Source organism: Sceloporus occidentalis, unplaced genomic scaffold, assembly GCF_023333645.1.
Source record: "Sceloporus occidentalis isolate IW3139 unplaced genomic scaffold, rSceOcc1.0.p SCAF_56, whole genome shotgun sequence".
Classification (NCBI taxonomy): domain Eukaryota; kingdom Metazoa; phylum Chordata; class Lepidosauria; order Squamata; family Phrynosomatidae; genus Sceloporus; species Sceloporus occidentalis.
Window position 1 is genome coordinate 4,527,276 of NW_028317036.1, and position 22,376 is coordinate 4,549,651.

Consider the following 22,376-nt stretch of genomic DNA (forward strand, 5'->3'; position numbering starts at 1 on the left):
TAATTCATTTTTCTGCAGAGGCTAGTTCCAAATAAAAATAAATATAAAAGAACTACACTGTAGTTTATTACAGTTATAAGACAGTAGGCTTCTGGATAAACTGTGATACGCTATTTCCATCAGCTTGGACAGGAATGTTATACCTTACTCTCCAAGTTTTCATTCACAGAGTTTCTACACTGTGCTTTATATAATTTTCCTTATTTAAAAAAAGTCAAATATTTATGTTGTTCCTATTTATTTTATTTAATTTATTGGAATCTATATCATTCTCATTACCCATTACTCTCTGAGCAATCTTTCAGGACAATACTGAAAAAATTGCAGTGGCCAATAGCCATGGTATATCAGTGATCCGGGAAGCTGCCAATTTAGTGTTTTCTCTTTTGAAGTACAATTGGAAATGAGTTTAGTGGGTGGGGGTTTCTTGATTAAGAACAACAGCTAATATTTCTGATTAACGAGATTGACTTGTGTTACGGCCTCTGTGATGATCGATGTACCATACAGCACTTTAGTTTTGTTTAAAATACAACTTCATTGATACCATGATTTATACATCTAAAGCTTATATACTTTATTTTTGTTTAAATAATTTTCTCACGTATTTTCCTTTTCAGAGCTTCCAAACATACACATATTTTCAGAGTCACAAGGTAACATTTGTTTTAATATCGTAATATTTGATTTACTGACATATCTGTAGATTCATGAACCTGTATGGATTGGTTCAATAGTACCAATGGGGATATTATCCCATAAGATTACAAGGAGGCTAAAAATGTGTGAAGAATCACCCAGCGGAAGTTTAAAACATCAATTTGGATAAACAAAGTACTATAATGAGTATAATACACTTAGAAGTGCAGTAATTTCAGTTAATACTACAAATCGTTATTGCATCTAAACCCAATAACTGGGCAGAAATGTAGCGCAGCATGAAATATTCCAGTTGTCATCATATCAGACCCCAAAGACAGCGCTGACGAACTTCCCTTAACAAACATTCTTGCTTTAGACCATGTGTTTTCAGGGTTTTCCTTCATAAGGAACCTGGCTCAGTGTGCATCAATGTGTTAAAACAGGCCATATGGAAATCATGTAGTGAGGTCGCTATTGGTGGTTAACGTAAAGGCTTCAGGGCATAAAGATTTTACAGGTTCCTAGAGAGTTCAACAGTCCTGAAGTTAAGCTAAGCAGACATGCTACATTTTTAAACATATATGTAGATGTATGTAGTGTTACAGTCTACCAACAGCTCATAAGGTTTTAATATGAATATAAACATTTTTCGTGTTGGGGGATTTCCGATCCGATTTCTAAACATAAGCCCCTTCACTTGTATGTTACATGAAACACTACTAACCTAGTTCATAATCATAGCTGGAGTATTTTTATTTTATATATTTACATCATTTCCTATATTTCTACATTTAAAAAAAATGCATTGACAGCCATAAAAGTGCTTCATAATTTCTGGTTTGCTTATGTTGCCTTGTTACTGGCACTTAGTAATCTGTATTTTGTCCTGCTTTTAGGAGCCACTTTGTCAACTCCTCTAATATCTTTTTCTGCTGGGCTGATTGAACATCCAAATACTTATGATGTTGGAGTTATTCATTTTAACAAGGTCTTGGTTAATGATGGGGAACACTATAATCCTCTAACAGGTAACATTCCAATACAGACGTTTTGTAAGTAGAGATAAATCATTTTCTGTATGACATGGTATAATTGCACTTGTAGCTTATCCTCTGTGTCCAGGTTCTTCTAACTAGAACAGGGAAAAGAAAAAATGTCGGTGCGCTAAGCTAGTCTCAGGCTCAAATAATACAAATGTATAATATGAGGCCTACCAAACAGTGTGAGCATGTTGCAAATACAGTGTGTTGGCTGTACAATGTATACAAAAAACAAAATACTGTCTGCGCTTCTCACCCTAATAAAGTTGGCAACAAATATATAAACATAATATAAATGAGAGGTTTTGGTTATATGAATTGGCCAAAGCATAATTAAGCTCACCCGCCACGTCAAGGCACACTCTCAATAGGGTGAGAACCTACTCTCACCTCCTGCATAGTGGGCACACAAAGCAGTTTATACTGCTACCAAAACCAGATTAATGTGTTGGGGGAGGTGCAATTAAACCTCCTCCCATTTAACCCCTGGACAGCAAGCTGCAACCAGACTGATGAGGAGCCAACAACCTCAAATATGTGCAAAACAGGGAAAAGAAAAAATGTTGGTGAGCTAAGCTAGTCTCAGGCTCAAATAATACAAATGTATAATATGAGGCCTACCAAACAGTGTGAGCATGCTTCTAACTAGAACTACTTAGAACTTGATTAAAAGTCCAGTATCAGTTCTCTGAAAACTATTATTTTTTTCTTGCAGTCTGTTGCCTATGTATGTAGTACCAAAGAAAAATCATTCAACTGAAAATAATTAATGACTTGTATATCAAGAGTTCTATAATGTTAAAAAACTAGTTTCATATCGAAAGTTCTAAAAGAACGAACATCTCATTAGGACGTTTTTAATAACTCATCTCTCTATATAAGCTATGCTACATCCACAGATGTATGAACATCCCGGTGCTATCTAAAAGGAGGATATTAAGAATGCATTCTTAGCATCTATAATATTATGTCTTTTTTGCATTTATCTGGATAAATGCAATTACAGATACCTTTGAAAATTTGAACTTTATGAATCTATAAAGATTTTTCAGCCTTACTTTGTAAAGTGTAAAGTTTAAATCGCAGCTCTCTTTAATGTGGGGCAAAAGGGGGAGCTGCCCTGGGCCCAGACCTATAGCAACTGTTCCTTGGCTCCTGAAAATAGAAGTCTGTGCAGCCACCAGCACAGATCTCTCAACTAGCACTGTCTTCTATCATGGCCTGCACATCCACTGGTGGACTCCAGAGCAACATGATATCATATCCTGGTGACTCGCAGAAGGAAAATGACTTGTATTGTAGTTTGTGCTGAGAGTGCCTTATCAAAAATTAAAACATTTTTGGGTCTCTTGGTGTGGAAATCATTTTTAAAAGGTCTTAGCACTTTCAGTGATTCTGCACCACATCAAATCCCTTCAATAAATAGTTGTTTTACATCTGGACCTAATGAGTAAATCCTGTTTTATATGACAAGCTTCTTGGTACACCTCCTGCAAAGTTAAGAGCATATAAAAGTTCCTGGAAGTTTTTAACGTCAGTAGCGTATCAAATGATTGTCACTCATTTGCCGTTCCTTATGTTACTTTTGAGGCCCATAAATGGGAGTGTTTTCCTGTGGACTCACATTTGGGAGAGAAAGATTCCATTGCATAATCGTAAGGCTTTCTTACCTCATCTACTGTGAAGTAGGAGTTCACCATCCTGGAACACTTAACAGGACATTAGAACATGAGTCATTGATTATTCCGCTGCATTCCAGTTTACAGTTTCTTTGCCCAGTATGTACTTTTTCTTGATTGTTTGGATACACGTCAGGCTCTGTACTTATATGTATTATTCCAGTTTGGGCACATACAAAACAGCTGTATGTATGACCTGCTATTAAGCTAAATGTTGTATCCAAAGCGTGACGTACAATATATGACGCAAAAAAGCTAAAGTTGAGTCTTACCTACTAGTAGACCACAGAAGGTTTGGTTACCTAATTTCTGTTACTGACCTGTCAGGAGCCAGCGTTACAAAGAGATGAAACAGATTAAGTTATCTTTGAAATGTAACCATTTAAGGAACTTTTCAATTAAAACAATCAGTTTCTGAATTCATTTTAGCTCCTCTTGCCATCCGTTTGTAGACAGAATGTAACCCTCATGGGGCTCCTTTTTCTAGAACATGTTTTTGTCAAGTCAAAAAGTTTGTTTTGTTTCCTTTTAATTTGCTTAGTCGCATGCAAAACACCCAAGGAAACAAAGAAACAGTCATAATAAGCTTCCGCACATTTCTATTTATGTGACAGTTTCCACAAGATGGATCACAAGATTAAAGAATCAGTTACAAAATCATTTGTGTTATTACTAATCCCTTCATGACCAGATATATTTAGCAGCCACAATCTCCAAAGACTAGAGCTTTTGTGCTATCTTTGTTGTGTGTTTGTTCAACAACAATTTTCCCACACTTTGTCTTAACGTTATTACAGAGTGTTATTACAGAATGTTACTAAGCCATTCTATTGTTTACCACAAGGCAGGATTTTAAGGAGCCAGGCTGCTTGTCTAGTCTGGACCACCATGGCATGGAACATCATTTTGGGTGCACTCATTAACCCCTTAATGACAAAGCCTGTACATGTACGGGCTCAAAATGCATTGTTTTCAATGGGTTTAGGGACCACCCATTGTCCTTAAGGGGTTTTTAATGGTCTGTATTATGTACAATCATTATGCATTGTTTAGGTGCTTTTGCTGTTATTAAAGTCATGCAGAAAGTTAATATTTACCTTAAAAGGGATACTTAACTTTATAACACTATTCTTGAGAAAGCTTAATATTGACCTGGAAGTCACATCAGATACGCTAAGTAATAATTCCTACAATATACCACTGCTGAAATGTTTATATTTGTATGGTGAAATATGTACATTAAATTTAGTGAATCACAAAGATTTGACTATGCATTATTATGCAGGGAGTTTGGTCCTCTATGATGCAGTTATATTGAAATTTCCAACTTACCTGCTCACTCGTAGTTTAATTATTACTTGGGAAGGGTAGTGTCCTGTAGATGCATATTTTTTCAGTTTTTGCAGTGTATACCGGGTCTGGTAGTAATTAGTAAGTAGTAACAGAGTTTTCTTCTTATGGCTCTGTTGCAGACACATTATTTACCTTGTAAGAATCTGTTGTCTAGAGAACTTGAAATCACAAGATGTGAAACAGGACTTTATCTAATTCCTCACTGAATGAAGGTCTTGTTCATATGATATGGCGTAAACAACATAAAAACAGATATAGTAGAATATACTAAATCCATTTTTGTTTGATTCATATTTGTTGAGTACCATATTCCATTCTGTATTAGAAAAAAATAGTACAGCAATGATGAAAATAATGCTGCAGGAAACCATCTAGAATATGTATAGCTCTTATGAGTGCTATCTTCTACGAACCATTTCCAGCAACTATCTCAATGGGAACAAATGGATGGTGGCATAGCACCTACCATGCAGGGTCTGAGCCAACGTAGGCTAGTCTGTTATGTCGGTCCATTATTATTATTATTATTATTAACTTTTATTTATATACCGCTAACAATTTACGCAGCGCTTAATACAAAACATATATACAAGGGATATGACAAAACTAGAACTGGCAGACTAAGACAAACCGATACATTAGGTAAAAAAGGCCCTGCTTGCAAGCTTACAATCTAGAGGGGATGGGTATAGAGAACAGGGGGCAGATGAATGGTAGATAATATATGAAAGTTTGAGCCGGTAACATTGTACGCCTCTTTGCAAATTGGTTTTGAGGTATTTCTTAAATATTGAGAGGTAGGGTGAACGCTGGAGGTTAGGCTGAAGTGAGTTCCAGAGATATGGGGCAGCACGAGTGACATTTTGGAAGCAAAAGGGAGGATTAAGAGCTTTAGTCCATGGGAAGAAAGTAGAAATCAAATATTTTTTTATAGGGGCCAAAATGTATAGTGGAGCAATACCATGCAGGGCTTTGTATGTTAGTGTAAGGATTTTAAATGTAATTCTTGATGAATTAGGGAGGGCCTTGGGAGTTAATTAAGTTAACCCTTGCAGCAGCATTTTGGCTAGATAGCAGGGGAGAGAGTGGAGACAAGGTATTATCAAAGGGTTTTGCAATAGTCGAAGCGAGAGATAATACGTGAATGAACTAGGTTTTTGTGGCCCCTTGGGTGAGAAAAGGGTGGATGTGAGTGGAGAGTTAACAGGTTGAGAGTTTAGTGAACAAGCCCCAATGTGTTTGGATCACTAGCACATAAAATATGGCTGCTGTCTATGGAGTGTGCAACATAAACAAACACAGCTGCACAGTGGCCCATTATATCATTTAACCCCTTGATGACAATTGCCGGTCCGGGCACGTCACCGAAATTCAAGTCGTTAACGACAATTGACGTGCCAGGACCGGCACGTCTTTAAACGGGTGCAGAAAGCGATCTATTTTCGCTTTCTGCACCGGACTGGCGTTGCTGTAATGCCTCGACCTCGAGGCATTCAGCAACGCCATGATCGGAACAAAGGGGCCATCTCTGGCCCCTCCCCGGGGCGTCAACGCCCGTTTTAAAAACGATCGCCTCCTAAACTTAAATGGTGTCGCTGGAATGCCTCGATCAGGAGGCATCCAGTGACACCAAACACTTACCTGGGGATGGACTGTGACCGCTCGGGAGAGCGGTCGCAGCTGCCGTTGATCTTCGCCATCGGCAAGATGGCGGCGGCCCGGGAAAAAAACCAATAAAGACGAAAAAGACGAATCAGGAGAACCTTCAAGTTAAAAAATGTTAAAAAATGTTTTTTTTTAAAAAGGCAAAAAAATAAATAAATATATATATATATATAAAAAATATATTTTTGTGAGCAAGTCCTAAAATTAGCATATTAGCTTAAAACAATTCTCGCATGGAAAGAGTTAAAATACTGGGATATTAAATGCCCATGGGGTGTCTACTTTTAAAAAATGTATGATTTGATGGGGTAAATTGAATTGGCCGGGTTCAACAAGATCCCAATTAACACAGAGATGTTGCTGAACACATATTGCGGTGTCGTGTGACAGCGGCATATACCAGGAGCTGTAAATTCATACATAAAGTAGGTGTGTGTGGGAAAAATACACACACACAAAAATACTACTGCAAACTTTGAAAAAATGCTGGTGGTAAAATGTGTGCATGCAAAGAGTTAAAATGCCAGCATTTAAAATACCCTGGGGTGTCTAGTTTTCAAAAATATATGGTTTTGTTGGGCACACTGAAATGGCCCGGCTCAAAGATGTACCAAATAGGGCATGGGCAGTGGATCCCCAAATGCCAAAGTTCAACATTGAAAAATGTGCATGCCCCAAATGTGGCCCTTTTGCCCCCAAACAGCCAGGCAAAATCATTCTTGTGTGGTATCGCTGTACTCAGGAGATGTTGCTAAACACATATTGGGGTGTTTTGTGATAGTGACATATACGAGAACTTTTTAATTCATACCTGAAGTAAAATGTGTGTGAAAAAACAAATGCAAAAAAATGACTACCACAAAGTTTGACAAAGACTGGTGGTAGATATGGTGCATGGAAAGAGTTAAAATATAGCATTTGAAATACCCTGGGTGTCTAGTTTTCAAAAATATATGGCTTTATTGGGCACACTGAAATGGCGCGGCTCAAAGATGTACCAAATAGGGCATGGGCAGTGGATCCCCAAATGCCAAAGTTCAAGATTGAAAATGTGCATGCCCCAAATGTGGCCCATTTGCCCCCAAACAGCCAGGCAAAATCATTCATGTGAGGTATCGCTGTACTCAGGAGATGTTGCTAAACACATATTGGGGTGTTTTATGATAGTGACATATACCAGAACCTGTTTATTCATACCTGAAGTAAAATGTGTGTGAAAAAACAAATGCAAAAAAATTACTACCATAAAGTTTGACAAAGGCTGATGGTAGTATAAGTGCTTGGAAAGGGTTAAAATACTAGCATTTGGAATACCCTGGGCTGTCTAGTTTTCAAAAATATATGACTATATGACAAAGATACCCGAAATGGCACATGGGGGGAAGAATTACCAGATTTGGAAAAAATGGCTTTGAAATAGCAAAACGCTACCTGTACTTATTGCTCCATAACGTGCAGAAAAAAGCAAAAAAACATAAAAACATTGGGTATTTCTAAACTCAGGACAAATAGTAGAATCTATTTAGCAGGTTTTTTTATTACCTTTTATAGATGAATAAAAGTTTTTTCAACTAAAAGTTAGAAACAGTCATTTTTTTCTAAATGTTTCACCATATTTTATACTTTTTTTAATAGTAAATAATATGATACAATCAAAACAATGTCATCTAAAGAAAGCCCTTTTTGTCCTGAAAAAAACTATATCTAATGTGTGTGGGTTCAGTAAACGGGAAAGAAGAGAATTACAGCTAAACACGAGCAGCGCAGAAATGTTAAAACGGCCGTTGTCACGAAGGGTACAAAAAGTAAAATCAGCCTTTGTCACGAAGGGGTTAATGCAATAGTCCACAGCAGTTGCCTGTGGACTAAGACTGGCCCTGCTATAACCGTACATGGGCTTGTCTTATATGCAGGATAGTCCGCCTATACCATACATTTTCCCTTACTGCATTAAACTCTACTACTTCTGCTGAAAGGCTGTTCCATTGATCTACCATCATCTCAGCGCAAGCAGTAAACTGTTCAAGTGATTTTTCTGCAACGTAGACCATGTATATTGTAATTTAAAGTTGCCATGTCAGTTATGACTAACCCCTTTTTTTCTTATTCCCAAAAGGTATTTTTACAGCTCCCATCGAAGGACGTTACATGATCACGGCGGTCCTCACTTCTGCGCAAAATATTCATGTAGAAGCTGTTTTGTCGGTGTCCAATGTCAGTGTAGCACAGATGGACACATCTGGTTACAGAAAAGAGCTTCTGGAATATCACAGAATCGGCTCTAGGCAAACGTGTGGAGGAGTGGGAACTTTCAATCTCATTCTGCACCTGAAGGTTGGCGACGAAGTCAGCATCGTGCTAACAGGAGGCAAACTTGCCCAATCAGACTCTGATGAGATGTACTCTACTTTTAGTGGCATCTTTTTATATCCTTATTCTTCTGAGAGCTAACACACTGTTTAACAAAGACATTCACGAATGATGCTATGCAATTCTTGTTGGAGTGTTAATATATATGATTTACCTATATATATATTTCTTTTGTGAACGGGTATAGGATTTAATTTGTACCCGCTAATATTCTCACTATGCTAAAATGCTTTCAGGTCATTTTCACCTTTGTTTTCTATAATAATTATCTTGAGCACTGCTCTTAGTTTAGCAAAAAACATTATTTTTATCACGGATCTCTTTTGTTAGTAGGCTACGGAAATTGATGTCATCCTGTGTTTGTAATCTCAGGATCCATAATTTGATATTTTTATGGATTTTATTTTTTGGCCATTATTTAATTTTAGGATTCCATTTGACTAATGATTTCCAAAAAACAGCTATATAAAAATGTTTTCTATAGCTTTGTGAAGTGGTTTTGAAAAATCCTTTTGTGAAACTTTTTTTTTATATAATGATCCCAGGCATTGCTGTTATTTTTGCAAACAGTTATTATTTTTACCGATGAAAATGAATATTCAGAATTGTATTTTCCACTGTTTTTGCTTTTCGTGGGTCCAAAATTTAATTTCTGGTATGTGTTTTACATTTATCACCTTTTAATGTTGGTGCATTGACTAGCTTTTTCCAAGTAACTATATATATATATATATATATATATATATATTATTTTTTTTTTTTATTATTTTTTTTCCCACAGCTATGTATACCGTCCCTTTTAATTCAGTGTTGCTTCTCTCAGAAAGCTGTCAGATACCCCCGGACATCTGCACATACTGGGCAAGCAGATTCAGACTTATCTTCTTTTGCATATATCTGGTATAAAATACAAATTGCGGCTGCATGTGGCTTCTCAGAAGGGGAGCAAACTATAAGCCATAAAGGAAACATTTTTAAAGACTACAACATCCAAAAATAGTTGTGTAATAATAATAATAATAATGTATAATTTATTCCAGAAAATAATTACTGTATACGGTTACTGTAAAGGAGCCATGTTATACTGTATATTTTATTAATACTCACTTTATCGTGCTTACTGGTATAGCGATGAGCCAGTGGTGAACACAAATGCTTTTTTTAAAGTTTTTTTTCTTTGATTGAATTGTGAATGTTTTAAATTAATCTAATCGAATTGGACTTTGTATTTAAATGTGACAGGAGTCTATTCAGGAACTGTATTTGTGCAGCCAGGGATAAGGTCACATATCTTTAACAAATCAATCGGCTTCTCACTCAGATTCTTATATAGATTTTTATATATTCTTATATAGACAAAAGTAGAAATATGTCAACTGCACTACATCTAATTAAGAGCTTATGCATAAATGGCTATAGCGTGAAGTGGTAAAAGGGTGCAGTCACCATAGTAACCAATATAATGACAAATTTAACATCCCCTGTACATAACACCCATACTTTGAGTTATTTTTATTAGGTTATAAACATGTGGTATCTTTGAGGTGGGTGGCAAACATTTCTAGTTAGTGTAGAAAGTAATGTACAGGTAAGCAGAGGATTGGTACCTACTTGGCAAGCCTAGTCACCCCCCCCAGTCCATGTCCCACCTTAACTAACATACTTTTACATTCATTCACAATAACACACACTCATACACACTTACCTTGCCTTCATAGCAGCTTGCACGCTGTGCGACTGGCCATTATGTTACTGTATGTTCACATAACGGTATGTTACATGGACCCACTGACTTTCTGCTTCTGTTAAGAATTAGAACTGACCAAGGTGGCAATTACACCCTGGACCAGTATGCCTCTGCAGATAAGAGACGTTTTATATCAATAAACAAACCAAACCACATTCAGTCCATGGTCCTGCCTTGTATTTAGGATAGCCTAATGCATAACCCGTGCATGTAGCCGTATGCCAATTCAATACACTTTGTTAACATGCAACACCTACTGAAAGTCTGTTCCACTCATCTATAACAATCTCAGTGAAGTAAATCCTCATATCCTCTGGAATGATATTTATCATGAAAGCTTGATAGGCAATGTGGTCCAATCATTGTACGGATGCTTTCCCATCCTCTATCACATCTGCATAAATGAATAACAGCTGTTATTTCCATTCACTCAGTACTCACGCTGCCAGATATTGTTTGCTGCCCATTCATTGTATGTGCAGTTATATGTGTAACAACCAAAAGCAGAAAATATGCTCTATATTTCTCTAAAATTGTGATGTCACTATATTTTTGTCAGTGTTTGGGTATGATATGCTCTTTCTAATTAAAATGATATACTATAACTGAATTGTTTTGTTACGTGAGACACTTTATCCTTGGATATGTTTTGCTTGGTTATACATCTAACCTATTCCAAATAGTGTTAAAGTAGAAAGCAAAAAGAAAACCGAATGCTCAGTACAGTTACTATCATCAAATAACCAACATGGTTCCAAAGGGGAAGGTTGTGTGCTTTTTGGGTCTAACACAAGCATGGAAAAGACCAGGCCTGGGGTGGCCAGCTGATGACTAATTGACACTCACCTACTTTTGCTATCTCTCGTACAGCACATTCAGTCCGTGTGTGTGTGTCTGTCTGTCCGTCCATCTAGGGGGTGCCTCCACGTACATCATTTTATTGGCAGCTGGCCTTGAAGTAACAGAGCCAATTTTAATCGTAGTCCAGTCGTAGAAATGTGAGCATAAACCTTTTGAAATGTTCCCAAGTCAGCATCATTCCAAAAATGAATGAAAAAGTCTTAAGATTTCCTCCTAAAACTGAAGTTCCCAAAACCATACATGCCAGCATTACGTTTTAATTTTAAAACTTGTTTTTCTTTCAGTGTTTTATGGGACTCATGCTGGAAGAATCATGTCAGAATCTTATTTGGTGAAAATCATATTAAGGGAAATAAGTATTTGAATGAAAAACTATTCATATGTTTGCTTTTTAGTTTCAAGGATATTTGGACAGAACAGATTTTAAGTCATTGAGCTTCGTTGGACCAAAGTGTTAAATTGTCTCGTTCTCAATAGGATGGATATAAGCTTTGATCTACTCTGGAAAGCAGTGAATTTTTATTGAGTAGCATTTGTTGTGAGGAGTTGGCGCATGTTCCTTGACTGTGTTCCCTGGGAGTTGAGACTACAGCGGCTACAATTTAGTGGTGTTTTTTCAAACAGAACTTGTTGGGTCTTTGAATTTGGCCCACACATTCTTATTGTGATGTGTCTCCTGACTACAATATGATTGAAGAGTATACATTGAAGTGTTGAATTAATGCCGTACAAAGGATACCATTTGCATTAGACCAACTCTTCAGCTTTTCCTGCAGACTATACGTTAAATGATTGTGTGTCTGCGATAATATATAAAATACCAGGACATATCCTGTAAAGCAGAAATTAGCCAATTCAAAGCAATAAATCAGCGGTGTGATATAATACCCAAAGAGTATATAAAACTCTGCGTGTAGTCTCCAAGGAGACATATTCACAGTATGTTAGTTGGTATACACTTCCTAGGTTCTCAGAAACATATGCCTAATGCAAACAAAAAGCAATCATGAGTGTTAATAGGTGCTTCTGAAAACTGGAATGTGTTCCAGGGATTAAATGGCATTTATTATAAACTGCTGTAAACTCACAGAAGGACCCAAAAGTGTCATATATTAACCTTTCAGTGTTTTACGACTTAACTCTTTTCAAGACACTATAGTGACAGAAAATATAATGTAAGTAAAGGTAAGTAAAGATAATGATAAGTAGGGAGAGGGGGTGAGGGGAAGGCAGTTAGAAGGGGCAGAGGGGGGGGAGGCAGTGAGAAAGGGCAGGGGGAAGGCAGTTAGAAGGGGTGGGGGGAGGCAGTTAGAAGGGGCAGGGGGGAGGCATTTAGAAGGGGCAGGGGGGAAGCAGTGAGATGGGACAGAGGGGGGGCAGTGAGATGGGGCAGAGGGGGGGGCAGTGAGATGGGGCAGAGGTGGTAGATAGTGAGAAAGGGGAGTTTTGTGACAAGATTTTTTTCCTTTCATTTTTTGGGATAGGGGGGTCCCACAGGAGTAGTCCGCACAGGGCGCCGGAACACTTAAGGCCGGCTCTGGTCGCATGTGCGTAAGTATAAAACCATAATGTTCTGGGGCCGCTTACACATTCCCCATAGTAGCATTATAAGATTTTCATGACCACTTATGGATCATAATGCCATGTATGGAGAAAATCCAACTAATGCTGTCATTTTTACATTCGCAATGACCAGTAATGCTTAGCTCTGCAATCCACACACACTTTTCATCATATTAAGTATGACAAATAATTTCTCTTATCTTTACCAGAATCAGCATAAATCCTGAGCAAAGACAATACAAAGAAGTGGAAACATATGGTGATGAAGAAGTAGATGGAAAAAAATTAGATTTTGTAATGTTACAAATATTCGCCAACCTTTCTACCATTTTTAGGATCCCTATAGGGGTTCATTCCACCTACTGATACAGTTTATTTTGTTTATTAATATTATCTTTTACTTATATAGCGCCAACAATTTATGCAGCGCTTAATACAATACATATATTCAAGGGTTATGACAAGATGAGAATTGACAGACTAAGACAAACAGAGACACTAGGTGGAGAGGGTCCTGCTTTCTAGTTTATAATCTTGAGGGAAAAGGGTGAAGACAAACATAAGGCACAGAAAAAGGTGAGAGGTAGTGTGGGGCTATATCAGTAACAGGGACGTTCTAGCAGCTAAGATGGCGCAGCTTCTCTGAAGAAGTTGGTATTGAGATTTTTCTCTTGAATGTTGGGAGGGAGGGTGAATGCTGAAGGTTCGTTGGAAGTAGGTTCCAGAGATATGGGGCAGCCTGAGTGAAATCTTGTAGACGGGAAAAGTAAGAGGTGATAAGTGAGGAGGAGAGCCTTAGCCCATGGAAAGAACGTAAGGATTGAGCAGGAGAGTATTTGCTTATAAGGGCAGAAATGTATGGAAGAGCAGTGTTATGGAGGGCCTTATATGTTAGTACCAGGATTTTACATTTAATTCTTAAGGTAATAGGGAGCCAGTGGAGGGAGCAGACGTAGAGTAGTGTGCAGGGAAGATTAGCCTAGCAGCAGCATTTAGGATATACTGCAGAGGAAAGAGTCAAGAAGAGAGTTGCAATAGCCAAGACAGGAAAGGATAAGGGAATGAACCAAAGTGAGGAATGGGCGGATGCGAGAGATGTTTTTTTAGATGCAAGTGGTAGGATCTGGAAATGTGAGGGATGAAGGAGAGGTTTGAGTTAAGGTTCACCCCAATACAGCAGACAAAGAGGGCGGACCGCACCAACACCGAATGTTCCTTATTGCACGAGCAGGACTTCACTAAATACCCACAAATGGTTTAACAAATTCAAAAGACGCTCAGCTATAAAAGGCATCAGGTCTGGTAAGTGGAAGTCATGTTGTTAATGGTGATAGAGAACTCAGGTACTGGGGTGGAGATGGAAGGAGGAAAAAGAATGAGTTCAGTTTTAGAAAGATTAAGTTTCAGGTAAATGGGGGTGTTTCCCACTGACATCAGCGGGAAAGCCCCCGACATCAGCAGGAAAGCCCACTGATGGCCCACCAGCGTCATTGGGACCGCCTGCTGATGTTGGTGGGCAGTCCGTGCCGCGCCCCGCAAGGAAAAGCTCCGGGTATCCGGAGGTCAGAAGTCCTCAGGTATGTATACAGATATAGTGACAGTCTAGATGTCCCCACCAATAAAATAAAATAAATGTTACATAATTATGTATATTACATCATACCTGATAAAAGAAAATACATGGCTTTACTATCATTAAGAAGCACAAATTCTATTATTTTTAAAAGCTTGATTGAATAAGACTTTAATGTGTCTGACACACAACACAAGTATGCAGTAAGCCCCTTCCAAAGATCTCACTTCAGTTATGACATAACAAAAATATCTGTACTTAGAATTTGTTTATAATACTCTGTAAAATAACAGATTTCTCAAGAATAATTTGGACAATTTGTGAACATAGCAGATACAATAGTTTCAGAATGGAGATTATGCAATGTATTGGCAGTGGAACAGAGATGTAACTTGTGCACACATTACAGATGTGTTAGTATTAAGAATCATATTAGAAAGTATAGAATAATTACAGAGTGTGTAATGTAATCATATGGTTGGGTGCAGGAGTTTATTTATCTACAGTACTACCAATTTTGCTGCTAGCTTTAAGGTGTTAAAGATTAGCTTCAAGACATATTTCTCCTTGTTCTTTCCAAGTAACTTGTTCTGCTTCTAGAGCTGGAGTTCAACATGCTGTTCAACAAGATGTGTTTCTTACTTCCAATGGTCATTATTAGGTGGACAGAATTTGTAAACCAGAACAGGGTTGAAGGAAAATTTATTTTTTCGTCCAAGCATGTGGCGAATGACAACTGGTGGCATTTGTGTTAAAATAGATGATCATAAATCTACACTCTTCAATAAAGGTCATTTTGTACACAACATTTTCATTTTAACTATAACATTAAAGGCAGCTCTAGAAAGAATCTTCTGTATCATAGAAAATTTTATCGTGAAATAAACAGTGAGAATGGTTTGAACATTTCCATTGCCGAACAAAACTTTGATAATCTGGAAACCGTGAAGATATAAATGGCATCACCATATCATTTTAAAAAGAGAGTATGTAATATACACCAAAATAATTTAGCCTTCTGAAGTGACATTCAGGAACTCTCATTGCTTTACTTGCAATCCATAAAAAAAAATGTATAGCTCAATTTTGCCAAGCTAATTAAATGGAATGGGGTGCAGCCAACTAGAACCAGCTCCACTATCGGTCCATTAAACGTTTGCCTCCCTGTTTGTTTCTGACATGTAATCCTTCTACATGTGCTATTGTTGATGGAAACACATAATGAATCCCAAAGCAAGCAGCTGGTCTGCAAAACAAGTTTGAGGGAACCTGTCATATTTGTTAAAATCATGAATCTGTGGAAATCTTATCATAATGTCTAACAATTCCCTGCCATCTATGGTACTTCAATTTTAAGCACTACCTAAGTACTTGTTACAAATAACTAGTTCCAAGTTATGTGTTTAAATACAGGACATCTTATTAAACCCATATGGTTTGACTTTAAACCCTTTCTTTAAAAAAAAAAAAAAAAAAAAAAAGGCTGTGGCCAAGGAAATACTGCTTACTTAATAATGGGCACTTATATTACTGAGGATGTAAAGGCAATTTCGCTGAAAATATTTTCCAGCGGTATGTTAATTAACACTAGTGTGTTCGGATTTATACGGCAAATTTGGCGATTCATATAAAGCCACAAAAACAGTACCAGACCCCTCAGAAAATGGTCTGAAATTCACGGGTCCTTTCACTCACACGGTCTCTCACTCTCTCAAGCTCTCTAAATGTTTCCCTACCCTTTCTGACGACCATTTACGCCAACCGTTTCCCCATCTTATTGCTCTTCATCTTCTATCGTTTCTCTTTCATCTTCTCTCTATTATCTTCTTCCACAGGATCGGACATAACCTGGCACGAACTTCCACCAAAATGGTGGAGCTTTCAGCATGTCCTCTCGCCCGATCGTCCAATCGGGAGGGAGGACATCACCAAATGGGCCGCCACTTTGGAATTTCGCACCAGGTTTTTTCCGGTCATCCAATCAGGTAAGGGGATGTCATCCAAAGCACCACAATTTTGTAAAGCAGATTGCAGAATTCATAAGGTGTCACATTTTAAATTGTGAAGGCAACAATCCTTGGCCACTTGATCCATAGCTTGAAAGAACTTTGGAAGTATCCTACTTTTAATGGTTGTTGTATTGAATTACTGTATGAAGTTCAACTTTAAAATCTTAAAATAGCAACGTGAAATACTAGCAACTAAACAGCTTTAATTGCACACAGATTGAATCAATTTCAGTAAGTTTATGAACTCTCCACCAATTAATTTGCACATCAGCTTATTTAGAGATACATCTGTGAAACATATGTTTTTTACCCCTTCTGTGCCAGGCGCCAAAAGCACAACGCAAACTTTAACCCTGTCAATATTCTATGCAGGATATTTTTAAATGTAAAAAAAAAAAAAGAATAATTTCAGCAGCTATTCATGCAATCATCAAATTAAAATGCAGTAACAAACAGAAGATCATTATAACCCCATCTCCCATAATAACAGTATTTAGCATGTCATAGTTTACAGTATGATATTGGGGACATGCAATAAGCGCAGCAGTGTAAGAAGTACAGTAGTCAGACACACAGTCGGACTGGCTATAGCTTGAACGTTGGCTGGATATGCACATATTATGTGTCCAGGCATATCCGGCTGCCGGTCATACGCTTCTTCTTTCTGGCCATATAGTATGTATCCAGCTGCCGACCACATGCTACTTTATTTTGGTCACGTAGTATGTGGCCAGGCGTATGCACCTGCTACCCACACGCTACTTTTTTCTGGTCACATAGTATGCGGCCAGGCTCATCCAGCTGCGGGACACCGGCTCCAGTACCCAATGTGGCACTGGAATTGCAGATTGGGTAAGTATGTAGTGATTTTGGCCGGCAGCCCACTGGGCATTTGCCCAGTGTGGCAGATGGCGAGTCAGGTCCTGGTCTGAAATGTAATGTATACATTAAGTCCCTGCTCTGTATAGTATATAGTCAAGGTGAAATATAATTTTGCATATATGGTGTTTATTCATATATGGCCAAAGCCACTGTATTTTGTATAATGCCTAACATCAGATTTCTTGAGTCATTTCAATGATTTAACCAGAAGTGTACTGGAGTGTGTGTATTGAACATTGGCATTATTAGCTACATATTTTGGGACACTCGGTTGAATAGTGATGGAGCTCCCTGGATTATCTTGGTCCATCGCAGCCATTCTTGCAGGAGGAATTTATTTTAGGTTAATAAATGTGTATTTGATGGGTTAATGAAATAATGAACTTCATATTTATGCTAAATGCTACATTAATCCCTTTAGTTAATGAAGGCATATAATTGTAGCAAATTATATTCTGACTCTTTGGTTAGCTTAATTAGATTTAGGGGAAATAAAGTACAACATTTTGGAAGAAATAAAAAATCCCAAATTCAAGACTTTTTTCTATTTTAACTGGCAGCCAAAAAAAGTTGGTTTAGTCATGCATTCAAATTTTTTTGAGCCAGAGATTTTGGCATTTAGTGACTGTACATTTTTCATTATGCCACATAGTACAGCTTTTAACCCTGTAGGCTCTTAATGTGTTTTGTAAAAACGAGAGGCTTTTTAATTAGTGTTACAATCCAAAATACAGTTTAATAATCATTATCAATTTAACACATGACTGCAAACAAACTTCATAAGAGCAGACAATTTTCACAAAATTACACTTTCTTTTTTCTTAACCAACAAAACAGCATTATAAATTATCACATAAATGAAATAATGTTAAAACATTAACCTTTCAAAATGAAAAAATTGCCCTGGCACCAAACTATAGCCAATAAACCACATGCATGCACTTTTGTAACTGATATAAAAGTGTAGTGTTCAGCCACGTGTATGCTGCAGATGGCCACATACATGTGATATGACCTGAACAATCAGGTCTATGTGGCTGTGCCATAAGGTCGCCACATGGGCCATATTTTCCAAGACACACATTTTTTAAACACTGCTGATAAACTTAATACTCAGTTTTAACTCTCATTATGATATTAATGTAGGCGCTAAATTAATTGATTAAATATAATTCTAACTATATAATTCTCTCTATAATATCAAACAATAATAATAATAGGTTTATATAAAATTTGAATTTTTGTATGTTTTTATGTAAACAATTGTATTATTAAAATTACTATTAATGTGCACCTTTCCATCATTTGTCTTTTAAAACCTGCTTTGCTATGCTAGACTGGCATTGTGCTGGATCGGCAAAATAATCTATCCCGAACCATGCAACTAAGAGAATCTAAGAAAAGAGAACAATGTTTTTTTGTTTTTTTAGGTACAAGACCAGTATCATTTATTCCTGGAAAAATAATTTGATATTACTGCCCCTTTAAGATATTTTAAAATATACCTATTGGACTAGAAGTTTTAAACACTTCATTGTTGGAGGGGTGCGTAAAAGTAACATTTAAACTATCACATATTTACTCACCGTTAACGTTATTATACAGAACTATGTGAATGTTTTGCTAAATCAAAAATTGCCTTTGTAATAATGTAAAGAGAAATGACAATGCAAAACCAAGCATACATTAACATCCTGTTGTCTGAATATAAATGGGAAGCATATGTATCCTTATAGAGGTTTTACAAGGTCACCTGTATGCTAAGATACACAAGTCAGCACAAGTTCCAGAAATATCTGTCATCATATGAAATCATTCTGAACAATGCAGGTAAAGGGTCAATGATCACACCAAGGATAACAGATTTTAAAAATTTGCAAACGCTCTTCACTTTGCATCCTTACTCAGCAGAAGATGGAAGATTTGTAAAAAAAAATATGTGCACATTTTGGCCCCCATATGGAGATACATTATGCAGATATTAAAGATATTAATACAGAAGCATCATATGTGTTTATCGACTGTAAACATACATTGCATGACGATTGTGTATAATGAAATAAATTGACATCAAAAGCATGTGGTCAACTTTGAGAACGTTATGGCAATATTGAATAATTAATGGGCACTGTCACCACTGGCAGTGCTAACATTTGTCAAATGCTCTGAAAAATACCCCTCGTCTTATAATCGAGGTCGTCTTATAATCAGACCTCAAATGAGGTCTGACTATGAGACTAAGATCCAGATACCCCCCAGTGCTGCAGGGGACCTGGATCCTCCTGTCTGGTAACCTCAGATGCTGCTGGCACTTACACAGGGCGTCTATCACCCAGTGCCGGTGAAAGTGCTGGCAGCAGCGGATGTTGTCTACGCGCATACCTTCCCCGGCTGCCAGAGAGGAGAATTCCCTGCAGCGCTGCGGGGAATTCTCTTCTCTTCCAGCCAGTGAACATCCGCTCGATGAACACAGACAACCCCCGCTACTGCTTGTACTTCCGCCGTAACATCTATGACGCAGCACCAGCGTCACATGACCTTCCGGAGCTCATAGAAGTTCTGGCGGAACACCAGGGAGTCAGAAGCACTGGTAAGTCGGGGTGGGGGGAGTGTTGTATGGGTGGCATAAGGCTTTTCTGAAGGCAGAGTGCCCCATGATATGCCCTGTAACCCCCTATATGCCACTCTCCCTCCAGAAATGCCTTATACCCCCCATATGCCACTCTGTCCCATGATATGTCTTTTAACCCCTATATGCCAGAGTCCCTCTGCCCCTCTGTGCACTACAGCAACACAATTTAATGATTTGGAAACTGATATGAAAAGTATTTATATGAATTGTGCCATTAAACTACTTAAATGCAGTATTGCAGATCTATACACAAAACATTGTTGCCTTTAGAATCTCTGTTGTGTTAAAAGCACACAAAAAAACAAATTATATATCTATATATATCTATATATATATATATATATTTCATAATATTATGGGAAAGGCCCCTATAACAATGCTTGTCACATTTGCTGTAAACATTATGTGTCATGCTACCAATATTACCAATATTGTACAAAAAATTATGTACAGGTTAGGAAATGTTTGCCTTAACTGGCTTCATGCAGTAGGAGTTGTAGTCCAACATCAGAATGTTGGGTTGTTCAGCCATGACACAATTTTTCCTTTACTTTGCGGGGGATTTATTTTTCTACTAAGAAGTATCTTCAGCCAACATTTCATGCCTTCTGTTGGTAGATCAAACAGCATTCATGAGTAAATTCTAAGAACACCAATTTACATCTGGAACATATACTATACATATTATCATGCATATAACATTTTGTATACTATAGCATATACATATTGAGCATCCATGGTCTACAGTTTTTTCAATTCTGATATCAATCCCAGACTGTTAAAACATTAGGTTTTTCCATAGATTTTCTGGATCGTAACCAGCACTGAGGGATAATCGAATATATCACGGAAATCACTTTTCACAGCATGAGCTTCTGCTTTTGCGAATTACAGAGCAGAACATTCTCTCTCATAATCAATTTCACTTGAGTTTAAGGAGACGGTCTTCAGAATTATGCATGGGAATAGTTCCTGACAGCTAAATCTTGGTGTATACAATTTGGTCTCGGTTAATTCAGTCACCAAGTGGCTCACAAATCTGATGGGTTCTCCCTGGATTCTCCAGGTGGAGGACTCAGCAACCGAGAGTAGCTGTCTTTGAACTCATCTGTGTATAAGGCAAGAATGGAGCTGAAAGAGCTTAAATGCTGATTTAGAAACATGTAAACACTTAAATTTTGATGATAGATATGAATCATTCAGCCAATTTAGTAAATTAATAAATATCAATGAATACAAAATAATCCCTGAGTTTGTTTATTTTTGAATTGCTGTTTAAGGTAGTGAAAAATGCATGGTTTGCCATAAAAATACATGACTAATGACAGGTTTGCAGTTGTAAAATCTAGACTGCCCACTAAAGAAGGAGCTACAATAAAAACAATAGGAAACATCTTCACTTAAAGAGGTTCATTGAGATGTGCAGAATATTAGCATGTTTTAAATGCTTACATTTTAGTTAGACTTTCTAAAATGTCTACACATGTATATACTGTTCCAGGGCTGAGTCTAGGGTTGAACACCCTATGGCTGTAGGGTTGGCCCCCCACAGCCATACTAACATGCAAACTCACCCTACATTACCCCTTGGTTCAAACCTGTCACTAACACGCACACAGTGACACCAAATGCCATCACACACACACTCATGCTTACACCATACACTAACATACACACAAATGCTGATTTATACAAACTTTACAAGCATGCATAGACAGGCTAGGGGTAACAGGTTCAAGGATACAAAGACTTGTCACTGAGCAGAACAGATACAGAACATTTTAGTCTGTGGTGCAGGAAAACTCACAACATAATGGGGCACTATTGCTATTATGAGTGTCATAACAAAACAGCTGGTTAACTAGGTTAATAGAATGCCCTTTAGGTGGTCTTTGGTATTTAAATAATCAATGGTTCCACATTTATTCTTTTGGGTGGTTACTTTAATAACATGTAAATATGTTAAGCTGCCATTAACCATTGTTCTTCCTGTCTTTTTCATGTACACACAGTATTCGTTTCCTAAGTGTAGTAAAGAGAGACAGAGCTGGTTAGGGTGTCAATGAGGGTTGGATCTAAAACATATAGAGCTTCTTACAATGTATTTTTCCTTTATTTTGCTCCTGTATTACCTTTTCTTTAGGATTCACAGTATCTGGCAACGTATCTAGCAGTCTACCACCCTAATCTTCACATAAACATTATAAAAAAAAACACAATAATACTATACCTTTTGACACTGAATTTCTGCTCAAATCCACTCTGTTCCAATTATGGCCAAATGTTCCCTTGTTAAAGAGACAGTCTGGTGTCCCATACAGCGCCACCATTGAATAATGCATATTAAAGTAATGTAAGTG

At 37.5% G+C, this 22,376-nt stretch overlaps 1 protein-coding gene across 1 annotated transcript in view; it reads left to right on the forward strand.

The window, feature by feature from the left end:
• The window catches only part of LOC149287845 (EMILIN-2-like), a 53,487-nt gene extending 44,657 nt beyond the window's left edge, over nucleotides 1-8,830 (forward strand). Inside the window, exons 11-13 of the mRNA XM_089492437.1 lie at nucleotides 623-656; nucleotides 1,539-1,670; nucleotides 8,496-8,830. Of these exons, the coding sequence (XP_089348563.1) occupies nucleotides 623-656; nucleotides 1,539-1,670; nucleotides 8,496-8,830 (501 nt within the window). The remainder of the gene's footprint in view (nucleotides 1-622; nucleotides 657-1,538; nucleotides 1,671-8,495) is intronic.
• The last annotated feature ends 13,546 nt before the right edge of the window (nucleotides 8,831-22,376 follow it).